The sequence below is a fragment of the Sarcophilus harrisii genome, chromosome 1 (genome assembly GCF_902635505.1).
Source record: "Sarcophilus harrisii chromosome 1, mSarHar1.11, whole genome shotgun sequence".
NCBI classification, from domain to species: Eukaryota; Metazoa; Chordata; class Mammalia; order Dasyuromorphia; family Dasyuridae; genus Sarcophilus; species Sarcophilus harrisii.
In genome coordinates this window covers 660,662,204-660,675,371 of record NC_045426.1, presented here as the reverse complement: position 1 = coordinate 660,675,371, position 13,168 = coordinate 660,662,204, and the positions used below count along the sequence as shown (strand labels likewise).

The 13,168-nt window shown below is 36.3% G+C and overlaps 1 protein-coding gene across 7 annotated transcripts in view; it reads left to right on the top strand.

The window, feature by feature from the left end:
* Nucleotides 1-13,168, top strand: part of EPS15L1 (epidermal growth factor receptor pathway substrate 15 like 1) — a 110,288-nt gene that overhangs the window by 25,009 nt on the left and 72,111 nt on the right. For all 7 annotated transcript variants that reach the window (XM_031947955.1, XM_031947956.1, XM_031947958.1 and 4 more), the window contains exons 8-13: nt 369-428; nt 2,209-2,442; nt 4,507-4,664; nt 7,303-7,459; nt 7,657-7,742; nt 12,172-12,244. In XM_031947955.1, the coding sequence (XP_031803815.1) occupies nt 369-428; nt 2,209-2,442; nt 4,507-4,664; nt 7,303-7,459; nt 7,657-7,742; nt 12,172-12,244 (768 nt within the window). The remainder of the gene's footprint in view (nt 1-368; nt 429-2,208; nt 2,443-4,506; nt 4,665-7,302; nt 7,460-7,656; nt 7,743-12,171; nt 12,245-13,168) is intronic.

Here is a 13,168-nt window from a genome sequence, read left to right as displayed (position 1 = left end):
AAATGCTAGAGACAGATAATGAATTTTAAAAGGTATTTCCTTATATATTTGTGTTCTGTATATTTATGTAAAAGGTACTTGTAAACTATTTTGAAAATGTGTTCTAATTAGATCTGTATTTCTTACTTCACTATACATTTCTGTTTCCAAATATGAGTCCTCTTAAGTTTTACTAAGGTTTGACAACTACAGTTCACTCCTTTTATTTGGATTGACCTGGAAAAATTGAACTTAGTGGCCACTAGAGTTTCTGGGCATTCTTCTGCCCTCAAACTCTTCAGGTATGTATCTAAGTGACTAAATGAAAATAACGATCTTCAGTATCTAATCTTTCTTTCTTATTGGTTTTTCTAACTTCCTAATTGTAGGTCTGGGATCTCAGTGATATTGACAAAGATGGACATTTGGACAAAGATGAATTTGCTGTGGTAGGCGGCTTTCTTCTTTGTTATTTTTTAAATATATGTGCAGAGGAAAGACATGTGAAACTTAGGGGTTTCTTGATTTTAATGTCTAGATTTATCCCTTTTTTTTCTGTCTTTTTTCTTTTTCTTCTTTTAGGGGCAGCAACAGGCCTGTGTAGTGATCCTACTTTCCTTTATTTGGCTGCCTTCTGATATATCTGGCCCCTTAATTTCTTCCCACTGCTGCCTTTCCTATCTATCTATCATGTGTCTTATTGCCCTTGCCCTGATTCCACTGACATCTTTGTCATCCTGAGTACATCCCACTTCTCCCAATTTCTCATTTTTCTTCCTATGTTCATAGTGCCCTCTTTGACTTATCACTAAGGTTTTGTTTACAGCAATGAGAGGCTTTTATAGAATTAATTCATTATTTTAAAATCTACATACTAAAGAAGCTATATGCTTTTGGTGGCAATGAGAGGAATATGTAGTCACTAAGTTAGATGATTAGAAGATATGATTGTTAAAATGTAAAATATCTATTAGGTTTTGAAGAACTGTCACAGAAATGATCTATAAATTGCCTTTTAAAAAAATTCTGATTTAATAACTTGCTTATTATACTAACTATGGCTGTCAATTTGGATATTCTCTCCTTTGGTATGGATTACAGTTGAGAATTATAGGCCCTTCTAATTTATCCCTCATGGCCAATCTATATGTAACATTATAGATTTAAACTAAGTTGTTCCTCAGATGACAGGTTCTAAATCTGATCTGTCACCAGGATATTCTCTGATCCATTTTTATTTGGCAGAACCTGTGAGGATTTGTTGTTTATTAACAGACAGCCTTTGAGAGTCCATGGTTAAGTACACTGAGTTCAATGGGAGGGATGTCAATGGAGTTGGCCCCCTTGGGTGCAGTTACTTTATTATCAAAGTTTGGACTGTGTGCACATATCAAGACTTTTTCAAGATAACCTTCAATATCCTTGTGATATAGGAGGTTGGTTATTCATGCTGGCCAAGCAACTGATTAGTACATTGAAGGTTAAAAAAACTTGTAAGAAAAATAATCTTGAATTTGATCTTAAAAAAACCAACTTACACGAAATATGCCCTTTTTGGCAGGTTCCATTTATTTATTTAGTTTGTGATCATAGTACATAATATAAAAACAATTTGGCATAATAGAGAATCAGTTTTGATGGGTGGAAGTCCTGACTGTGACACATATTAGCTGTGTGATTCTAGGTGTCAGTGCCCCATCAGCTATTTGTAAGTTATGGATGAGTTGCTGATCCAAGTCTGTGGTAAATTTTTTTTTACCACATGCAGGGAATTTCCCTGCATGAATGTAATCCCAGATTACATTAAATTAATTAATTACATTAAATTAAAAAAAAAATCTAACCAAACCATTGTCAAGATCCAAAATTTAATTGTTTTTACTGAGCAATCTTAAAAGTTTATAATTTCAGTAATTTGGAAATTAGAAACTGATTTATGGAAATACTTTCAGGACATTGAATGTTTCCTATAGCATAAGAGTAGTTATTTTACTTTAATGTCAAAATTCCAGCACTGGAGAATTAGCAAATGTGGAAAAAATCATCCTTTAAACATTTTTGTTTACAGGAAAATGATCGTTAAATTTTAGTTTTAGAAGCTTCCTTAAATTGAGTCTGTCAAAGAACCATTAATGTGGGAACTGCTATCATTGCTGTTCCTTATGTTTTCTTTTGTCTTTCTCTTTGTTGATTGACTTTTATAGGTCTGTTATCATTTGTTACTTGCAGGCGATGCACCTAGTATATCGAGCCCTTGAGAAAGAACCAGTTCCATCTGTACTTCCCCCATCACTTATACCACCTTCCAAAAGAAAAAAACCTGTTTTTCCTGGTGCTGTCCCTGTTCTTCCTGCAAGTCCACCACCCAAAGATAGCCTCCGTTCAACTCCCTCCCATGGTAGTGTGAACAGTCTGAATAGCACAGGAAGCTTATCTCCCAAACATGGTGTAAAACAAACCCAGGTAGGTTTTTTCATTTCTAGGTGATCTCCATGGGAAAATACTTCCTCTCTGTATTTTTTCCCATACTTATTATTCTGCCAAGAACAATATCTTAATGTGTGGGTTGTCATAATTGGATGGTAGAAAAGGTGTTTTGTTTTGTTAACTGAAACATACAATTTTGGTGTATTTAAACACTATCTATAATTGCCAAGAGAACAGACATCACATGTTAGAATAGACCTCCTAAAAATAGAAAGGGAAACTCATGCAACTATGCTTATTTCCTGTGTAAAATTTATGTATATGTGTGCATATATCTATACACAAAAATGTATATATATACACACGTAAATAAACATACATATGTACACACGCATACAGATAATATATCAGTTAAGAGTATGTATATGCATATATACATATATAAACCTGTTAAATTTAGTTTTTGTGTTCAGATTATATGTATTATCATAAATATACATATGTACACAACATATACAGGTGCATGTTTATATGTGCGTATGTATATAAAACTCTGCCTTGTCATACAATCGAAAGAGATCTCTGCCACAGGCCCCTTCAGTGTGTGTGCAGTCTGTTGTTTGGAAAACTGTAGTTACTTCTAGGGATCTCTTTGTCAATCCCCAACCCCTCTGCTGACTTTATCTCCTATCTCTAAATGCCTCTAAGACATCCCAAACTGGATATTCTGTGTAAACTCACCATTTTCAAAACTAAAACTCATTTTTTTTCCTTCCATACTTATTCCTTTCCCCCAACTTCTCTGCTGATTACCAGAGGTACTGCTATCCTCCTAGTGATCCAGACTTAGAATCTAGGTGTCCCTTTCACTTGCCACATCCAGTCATTTGTCAAAACCAGCCCTTTCTACTTTCATGCCGTCTTTGGTATATCTCCTTCTCTCCTCTGACCCCACCACCACCCTGATACATCTTACACCTAGACTTTTGTACTTGCCTGCTTCCTGGTCTCCTGTTGTCGCTCCCTAACTCTATCCATCTTCCACTCAGCTGACAGATTGATCTTCTTTGAGTACAGATATGACTATGTCATTGTCCCCTCACCTACTATCTTGGTTATTTTCTTCTGGTTCTTCTCCAGTTTGTTAGAGTTCCTTCTACAGCCTAGAACTGAGCATCATAATTAAAATGGGATTAGAGTACACAGTACAGTGGGCCTGTCACATCTCCAATTTTCAGATACATACTTGTGGCTTGGAGCCAGAAAAACCTTAACTAAAATCTGGCCTCAGACACTTACCAAATCTCTGTTTTGCCTCATCCTTATCTGTAAAATGAGGTTGATAATAGCACCTCTTTCCCAGGGATGTGAGGATCAAATGATGATAAAGTGATTAGCACAATGCCTGGCATGTATAAACACTATAGAATGTTAGTTTTTATAATAATCATTTAGCAACCTGGCTTCACTTCTCCATGAAAAAAAAAATTGTGGATCCCCAGTGCACACATTATCACCTGTATCACCTGTAGATTAGTGCCGGCTCCCCACAACAAATAGTAGTTTTATTGATTACAAAATTCAGCATTTTATTTGGTGAGAGGATGGTGATGGTGATAGTGTTAAGATATTGAAAATTCCAAGTAACTGACTTGGGAGTTCATTCTACTTAAAAAGTTATAACTAATCATTGAAAGTATAATTAGAATAAAGACAAAAATTTGGTCACCAGACCAAAACAAAAACCTTGGAATAAAAAGAGAGCCATATATTTTAAAGACTCGTAAAAGGAAGGTACTATCTACCTTAGGTTGTCATTGTTTAGAACCAGTTACTTCAAGAAATTCTGCAAACTAGAATATTTAATGAAGTTTTATCATAAATCCTTAATGGATTAAATATAAAGGTACCCTGGTGAAATCAATCAGCATTGAAGAGAGCAATTTTGTCATTGGTGCCACTGTGTGAGACGAAATTCCAAAATGAATGGATTGTTGGTTTTAGCCAGTGTATCTTTTTTTTATCTTTTGATAATCAAAAGTGTGGATTCAGTGATCCTCTTAAAGATGACTCACTTTAAACTTTTTTTTTTTTTTTAAGCCAACAGTGAATTGGGTGGTACCAATGTCGGATAAAGTGAGATTTGATGAGATTTTCCTGAAAACTGATTTGGACATGGATGGTTATGTGAGTGGCCAGGAAGTGAAAGAAATATTTATTCACTCAGGCCTGACTCAGAGTCTTTTGGCACACATATGGTAAGAATTGAAAATATCTTCAGAAATTGCTTTTTTGATTGAAACCTATTTTGGAGTTGGATGTAATTACTGAGAGAGGTTAGGTGGGGGGAAAAAAGGGAAAAAGAGGCAGTAGTCAATTACCTTAGAGAAAACCAAGAATAATTTAATAATATTTTTTACAGCTGCTATATGAAATTTTAGTGTAAGGGGACAAACTATTCTTAGTTTTCTGCATAAAATTTTATAGAAGCTAATGAACTATTTGAGAGTACACCTTTACTTTTGAAATTACTCTTAACTCAAACTCAACAACCACAAACATCTGAAAATTTGGGTTTAGGTTGTAATTCTATTCTGAGGTAAATTTGAATCCAAGTGAGAAAATTCTGAGGTTGTGATTATATGGTAGTGACATTATATATATATATATATATATATATATATATATATATATATATTTTTTTTTTTTTTAAAGCAAATAGAGCAGAACTTAAACACAAGTATTTGCTTTCCTCAAAGTAATTCTACCTTTGGAATTTGCTTCAGATCTGGTTATGCATGAGCTGTTACTTTATAGTCATAAATTTTTCTTGATTTTTGTTTTTATCTTAATTGATATTCCAGTTCAGTTATCTGTTCCATTTGTCTAATTTAACCCCTATTCACCCTAATAAAATGGGTTCTTTAAAAAAAGTTTACTACTTCAGTACATATTTCCTCAAGTGGAATCCCAAATGTGATTTTTGAACTGTAGTAGTATCATTGGATAGACTATCAGTTCATCAGGAGGCATCTATTGAGCACTTGATTTGTCTCAAACTCTATGTCAGGTGCCAAAGATAGAAAAATTTGAAAAGTGAGCTAATGCCTGCTTTCAAGGAGCTTACATTTTGGCAGTAAAATATTAATTCCTGAAAATGACTCTGGAGGCTATATTAAATATATTTTAGTTAACATTTGCTTTAAACAGTCATACTGATCATCCTATGGGAAAATCTCTAATAGATTTCATTCAAAATATTTAATTCTAACAGGAATGGGTAATCATTCACCTCTCACTCCTTGCTAACCAGTGCTATACCACTGTCTAATTATCTTGTTATGTAGAGTCTCGTATACTTGCTGCCCTCCAGTGAACTTCCCACTGGCTCAGAGCAGTCTACTCTGTACACCTTGCAGTGCTGCAATAGAGTCCTCTTGTTTTTTTTTTTTTGTTTTTTTTTTTTGTTTTGTTTTTTTCAATTCCTCATATAAAAAAACTTTGAGTGCCTAATTATCCAAATAGGTTGCTGAGATGTAGAAGTTTTTCCATTTGAGAATCTTAAAAAGAAAATGGATAATTGATCTTTTCCAGTTTGGAAATGGTTAATCATAAATTCAGTTTTGTAATATTTTATGGTTTATAGAATCATTTCCTCCCAACACTCTGATGAGGGATAGCTAGTGCTGACACTAATATCTTGATTTTTTCAGATAAGGAACCAGATAAGGGTTTTTAAGTGACTTTTCCACAGTTACAGGGCTAGTAGTGACACAGTTCAGATTATATACAGGATTTTTGACTTTTCAGTACAATCTTCCTTTTGCTCTAACTGTGCTGCCTTATTTACTGTCAGGAATCCAGAGAATATCTAGTTCAGTTTCTTAATGTTTCAGACTAGGGAACGAGAGGCTGAAGCCAGGAGTGACTGGCCTCCCTAGTGGAGAAGTGCTAATTAGCATTGCTGAGTGGTTTGTGCGATGCTTTCATTCCCTTCATGATTGTATAAAACAGTGAATTTACATACAGTAACCACTTCAGGTCCTCTCTCTTACAATGTAGGAGTTACCACTTCACAAAGATCTGTGACTCAGCTTGTTGATAACTTACTCATGTGGTTCTGTTCAGTATAGACTGGGTGAAAGTAGGGGTGCAGGGCAAGAAAACTTCCCTCCATAGTCAGATGGGTCAGATTTAAAGGAAGCTAGGTGACATTGTTTATTTTTCATTTAAAAATGAGATATTCAGAGGGATTTCTAAATGCACAGATACCTTTAAATGTGTTGTATAAATTGATAAAATTTATTAGTTCTATGCTACATGAATGATATTCTATGATTAGAGTGGCTGTTAGGGACGGAAATTACTTTTTAAAAGTCTAATAAATGAATATTTGTTAAATATTGGCAGGTATCTTGGCACTGTGCAAATGATATAGACAGGGCAGTATCCAGAACACGTGAGATTGCTGCTTCCTTTATGTGTAGCCTGTAATCTCTAAGCACCAGCCACTAGAGCTAGAGAAATAAATGTCCCCTCCTTCTATGTAACACTATCTGCTTAAACAAAGAATCTTCTAATTAACCTGAGGTCTTTTAACATCGGGTACACAATCACAAGGATGGTGGATTTTTGATTTCTTTCCCACAGTAGTGACATAATTAGACATTTTCACTTAATAGAACCTTAGTCATAGCTTCTCAGGCAAGATAAGTAGAAATTGGGATGGGAAAAAAAGAAAATCGCTCATTTCATTCTTTTTGCTGTCATGGTAATCTTTGTGGAGGAGCTGGGTTTTTTCCAAAACATTGGAAGATTGAATTTTTATTTTATACTTATTAGTCATGTTGGATTGATCTATTTAATAAGTACTTGGTGTTTCCACATTTGTGACAGGGCCCTTGCGGATACAAGGCAGACGGGAAAGTTAAGCAAGGAGCAGTTTGCATTAGCCATGTATTTCATTCAGCAAAAGGTTCATAAAGGAATCGATCCTCCTCAGGTTTTGTCCTCTGACATGATTCCTCCCTCAGAAAGAAATACTCCTCTTCAGGTGAGTGTAAGGGAGACCAGAGAGCACCTCAGCCACGTGGGAATGGGGATAAATCCACTGGACATATTTCCTTTCTTCTGCTTTACTCTGTTAAAACTTGTGCTAGTATGGGTGCTCCTCTGGGCATCAGTTAATCATAACATTCATTGACATTAAGAAATGATTACCTTATTGCATGTTTGGATTTTTTTTTCTAGGATAGTTCAAGTATTCTTGGATCAGGGGAATTCACAGGAGTAAAAGAACTTGATGATATCAGTCAGGAGATTGCCCAGCTGCAAAGGTATCTCATAAATTGCTTTTAGCATTTTCTCCCTAAAATGTCTCTAAAAGGTATACAAAATACATAGTAATTCCTTGGAAAGATCAAGGAAAAACTATATGTAAAAATGGAAAGTTGATGTTTCTGCTATGTCCTAATGAGTCACTAAATAAGTATTTATAACCATGTGCCATCTTTGACCTATGACCTACTGCTGTATGCCAGTAGAGATTCAAAGACAAAAGTGAAAGCCCTGGGTTTTCAGGGAGCTTGCATTCTATTACCATAGACAAGTACACATGATTAATCATCTATAAAAGCAATAGGGACTGGGATAGGAGAAAGTCAGAAAAGGCTTCCTCTTAATGGTGGTGCTTGAGCTAAGTCTTGACATCAGGATATAAATAAGAGAGAATGTATTAGAAACACAGGGGATGGCTAGTGCAAAAGTATTGAGGTGGGAGCTCTGGAGCATTGTGTGTACAGAATAGCCAGTATACTGGTCTCTATTTCTGGATTCTAGAATAATGAAGAGATTGGGATTAGATGAAGAGCTTTAGATTCCAGACAAGAGAGTTTATACTTTACTTAGTGGTAATAGAGAGCCGCTGGAGTTTTGAGTAGGGAAGTGTTGTGTTTAGACCAGAACTTAAGGAAAGTCACTCTGATTGGTCTGTGAAGAACAGATTGGAGTAGGGAGAAAGTTGAAGCCGGGAGATCAATGATGAGACCGTGACAATTGTCTGGTAAAGAAGTGGTGAGGAGCTAAGCTTGGCTGATGAGTCAAGAGAAAGGGATATATATGAATGATGGTGTAGAGAGAAACAACTTTTAGTTATTGATTGGACATGATGGGGGAAGGATAGTGAGGAGTTGAGGATGACCCTGGTGTTGCAAACTTGTGATGAGAAGGATGCTGGGGAAAAAATAGGCATGAGTTCTGTTTAATTATTGACTCATTTAATGGATTTTTTCAGTGACATCTTTTACTTGAGAACATTTGATAGCCCTTACTTTGGTATGCCAGATTCTGTCTGAGGCATGTTACATTTGCTTAGGAGTCTGTACAAGGTGTATGGTTGTGGATGAAGCCTCTCATAGAAATCATGTTATTTCAAAGGTGTAGGGGATCTTAAAATTGATTAATCTTCTAATCCTTATTTGAAAAATGATGCACTCTTTTTTGGGGGGTAGAAGGTTGGGGTGAAAGCAATTGGGCTTTGCACCTTCTCACTGTTGGCCCTTCTTCTCTTTACCTTCTAGGGTTAAACAGAACAAGTGATTTTATTTTCACATAATGACTCCTCAAATACAACTTTTAAATGTTCTTCTTTCCAAATGTTCCATTTCTGTTAAATACCATTAACGTGAAGTTGTACAACCTCCAGCTTATCAATGTCCTTCCTAAAATGTTACTCTTAGAATTAATATAATAGTCTACAAGTTGTCTAACTAGGGCAGAGCTTAGTAGGACCATCACTTTAAGTACTTTTGGCTTCCATTCACACTGTTTCCATCTTCTATATCTTTAAATATAGATTAGAATGGGAATGTAGTAGGACCTTTATAAATAATTGTTGAGTGACTTATTGGGACATACTGTAGACACCCAATTTCCATTTTTACACATAGTTTTGTAAAAATTTTCTTAGACAACCTGTTGTCTATCCATGTCTCCTCAATCTTGCACTTTTGAAATTGATTTTTTAAACTCAAGTATAAGATTTTACCTTTATTCTTGTTAAATTTTATCTTATTTGGCAAAGTGTTTTAGCCAGTCAAGATTTTTTTGGATTCTGACTCTGTCATCAAGTGTGTTAGCTCTCTCTCCCAGTTTGGGTTGTCTCCTTTATTTGATGCATCTGTGATCATTGCCCTTTATCTGAATCTGAAGTGATAAAATTGCTTAATAGTCTAGGATCAGGTGCAGGTCCCTAAGGTGCACCAGTGGAGAGATGGTGGATGTGGAGGTGAAAGGGACATCTTGGAATGTCATATTGTCTTGTTATTTTACAAATAATGACTCCAAGACTCAGAGAATTGAAATGACTTTTCCAAAGTCACACAGGTGGTATGTGTCAGATCTAAGGAAAACTAGAGCCTGGCTCCAGCTCTCACATTCTTTTCACTGCATCGTGCCAAAAATTCTTTTGTATCTCTCACATTCAGACAGTTTCCAATCTTCTCATTGTATGAGGATTGCTTTTTAAGCTTTTTTTCTAAAAGGTATCAGGTGATAACAACAACAATAATAATGGCATTTATATAGTGTTTTAAAGTTGGCAAAGTGCTTTACATACTTTTTATTAAGTGTTTTGCTAAATTTATAGGAACTATTTTTTAATACTCTCTTGATTTACCAGTTCAATCAACCTGTCAAAAAAAGGAAAATAAATTAGTCTGGGATATGACTTACTCTTGATGAAGGCATTCTGGTTTTTTATGATTTGTTTCTTTTCCAAATGTTCAATAATCATTTAATAATATATACTAGAATTTTGCCAAAAATTGAAGTTAGACTTAATTTAACTTCTCTAGTTGGAAGACTAAATTTTTTTCTTCCTTTTTTTTGGAAATTGGGAATATTTACCTTTATCCAATCTTATGGTACCCTTCTATTCTAAATGATCTTTCACATGTTGAGAAGAGCTCAGTAAATTTTCTTTTAGTTCTTGCAGTATTTGGGTATATGATTTCTTTTGGCCCAAGTGACTTGAACTCATTAATGGTAGCTAGCTTCTCTCTTACTGTTTTCCTCTGATGTCTTTAATATTAACTGTCCTCCCCTCAAACCCCCCCCCCCCACCTTCTTCCCTCCTGTAGTCTAATCATTCTCTTTGGAAGTAAATGCAAAGAATTGGGCATCTCTTTCTGTGATCTCCCTAGTCAGTTATCTCACCTGACCTAAGAAGAAATCTTTTTTCTCTTTTGATCCTCCTCTTTTTCCCAGTGATCTTTAAAGGGACTCTGTCATCGTCAACCTCTATGGAGCCAAATCATCATTTCTTGAATGATAAGCAGCTGAATCTTCTATACATATCTGGCTTCTTCCTTTTCAGGAAAAATCTTAACTTTTTTTCTTAGCTCCAACTACTCAAAGGTCTTTGTTCTTTTTTTTCTTGTATGTGTTAACATTTTCTCACCCAATCTTTTTAAATTAAAAAAAAAATTCAAATGTAAGCCCTTTTTTGTTTTTCCTCCCTCCCTTCCTCTTTCCTTCCTTCCTTCCTTTCTTCCTTCCCTTCCTCCCTTTTTCTTTCCCTTTCTGTCATTCTTTTTTTTTTTTTTTTTTTAAAGGAAGGTTTCATCTTTCATGATACCCTAGAGAGAGAGAAGCATTCTTCCATCTCCTTTGCCTTTTTGTTTAGGGGGAGACCAGGCTGCCCTTTGAACGCAGATAACATCACTTTGCTGTGCCAAAAATACAGACACCATTTACTCATTGCAGTTCGCTGCAAAATTCTTGCTTCTGTCCACTTTTCCTGGATGTGATATCCTTAGTCTTTTTCTTGCTCCCTGGATTGTGGATGTTTTCATTCTTACATTCATCACCTTTTGACCATCTGTTAACCTAATGATAATACTCTGTTTCTTTTCCCTTCTCTAATCTTTTCTTACTTATCCTGTCTTACTGTCTTCATCTCTTTGAGTACTTTTCATTGTTTAATTTCCCTCTCTTTAAGCTTAAAATTTTCTCCCTTCTTTCTTTTTAAATCTTTCTTCTTTCATCGTTTTTGAGTCTCTCTCCTCCTGTCTTTTTTCCTTCATCTTTCCTATTTTGAATTTTTCCTCTCTAAATTTAATCTCTGGTATTCTTCACTATTCCACGGCTCTCCAAATAATTGTTACACTTTATTTTCTTTGTTCAGTTTTTATACTTCTTTTGACCTCATTGCCTTTCCCTCAACTGCATCCCTCTGGTGCTTGTCAATATATTATTATTATTAATGATATGATGATAATAATAATTAAAACTTTTATTGCACTTTAAGTGCTTTACATACTTAACTCATTTTATTTTCACAGAAATACCTGTGAGATGGGTGGTACTGTGATCTCCATTTGGGGAAACTGGAGCATGGAGAAATTAAGTGACTTGGCCAGGGTTACCCATCTAGTAAATGTCTGAGGTTGGATTTGAACTTGGGTCTTCCTGACCATCTGTATTGTCCCACCCAAGACCTTTCTGACCTAGTTCTGACCAGTGATATTTTACAAAGGAATTTTTCAGTACAGACAATAAGTATCAAGGAATGAGTGAAAGGTGTAGTAGCTAGTACTTTTGGTGTGGGTCATGATTGTGGGAAAACTTCATGGAAGAGGTAGAATCTAGGTTGGATTTTGTAGGATGGACAGGATATGGGTAAACCAAGAGGACGAGGAAGAGTCTCAGGATACCTCAATAAGTATGTGTTGCTTTACTGAGTCTGGGTGTGTGTTTTTCACTCAGAGAGAAGTATTCCTTGGAACAAGACATTCGAGAAAAGGAAGAAGCCATCAGGCAGAAAACTAGTGAAGTGCAGGTAAGAGCACCTGTGCCACTGCTGAACTGGAGAGAGCCTTTCACTGAGTTTGATCCAACAAAACAATTAATTTGGATTAATTAGTGGCAAGACTTGTTTATCCCATAATGCAGCTGTTTTACTCTCCAGGGGGTGTATACCCACACACATGTTTGTTCCCAGATGGGGCTTTGCCTCCAGAGTCATTCTGCTGGTGCGATTCCCTCATAGGGCCCTCCTTCTGCCCACGCGTGTTTCTAGTAGTGTCATTCTGACTGAGCTTCATGCCGGTGGCCTGGTGATTTTGTCTGCCCCTAGGCCCCACAGCAGTTTTTTGGGACTTTGTGCCACCTCCTGCTGAGCCTGCCCAGCTGCTCCCTTTCTGCTCCTTGCCCTCATGGACTATGGCCCTGTGTGTGAGTGTGGTGGTGGCTCTGCAGATGGCACTTCTCAAAGGGCCCATTCTGGGATTTTTCTAGCCTTTGAGTGGCAAGGGATTTTAGAGGTGCTCTAGTCTTACCTGTCATGTGACAGCTAAAGAAACTGATGTTAGCTAAGGGATCTTCTAAGTTATAAGTGTCAGGACTAGTCTTCCCAGTTCTTCTGTGCATCCTGCCTCAGCTGCTTGGCTAATTTTTTTGTCCTTCTTATTCTTGATGCTGCCTTTCCCACCTACTTGGATGATCTCATCTACACAGAAAACATCAAGCCCTTTCATATCCCCCACTTATCCCATTCTTCCCCCTGAGATCTCTGTCTCCATTTACCTTTTCATTTTTTGCTGTCTGTTCCTGCGAGGGGAAGGGCAAGGGGGGCAAGACTGGTAGTGCCTTCTCCCACAAGATTGTGGTCTCTGAGCTCCTTGAAGACAGGCTCTGTCTTGTGTTCCCTCTTTTTGTCCCTAGCACTTGGCACAGTGCCTACTACCTACTGGGCACTTAATAA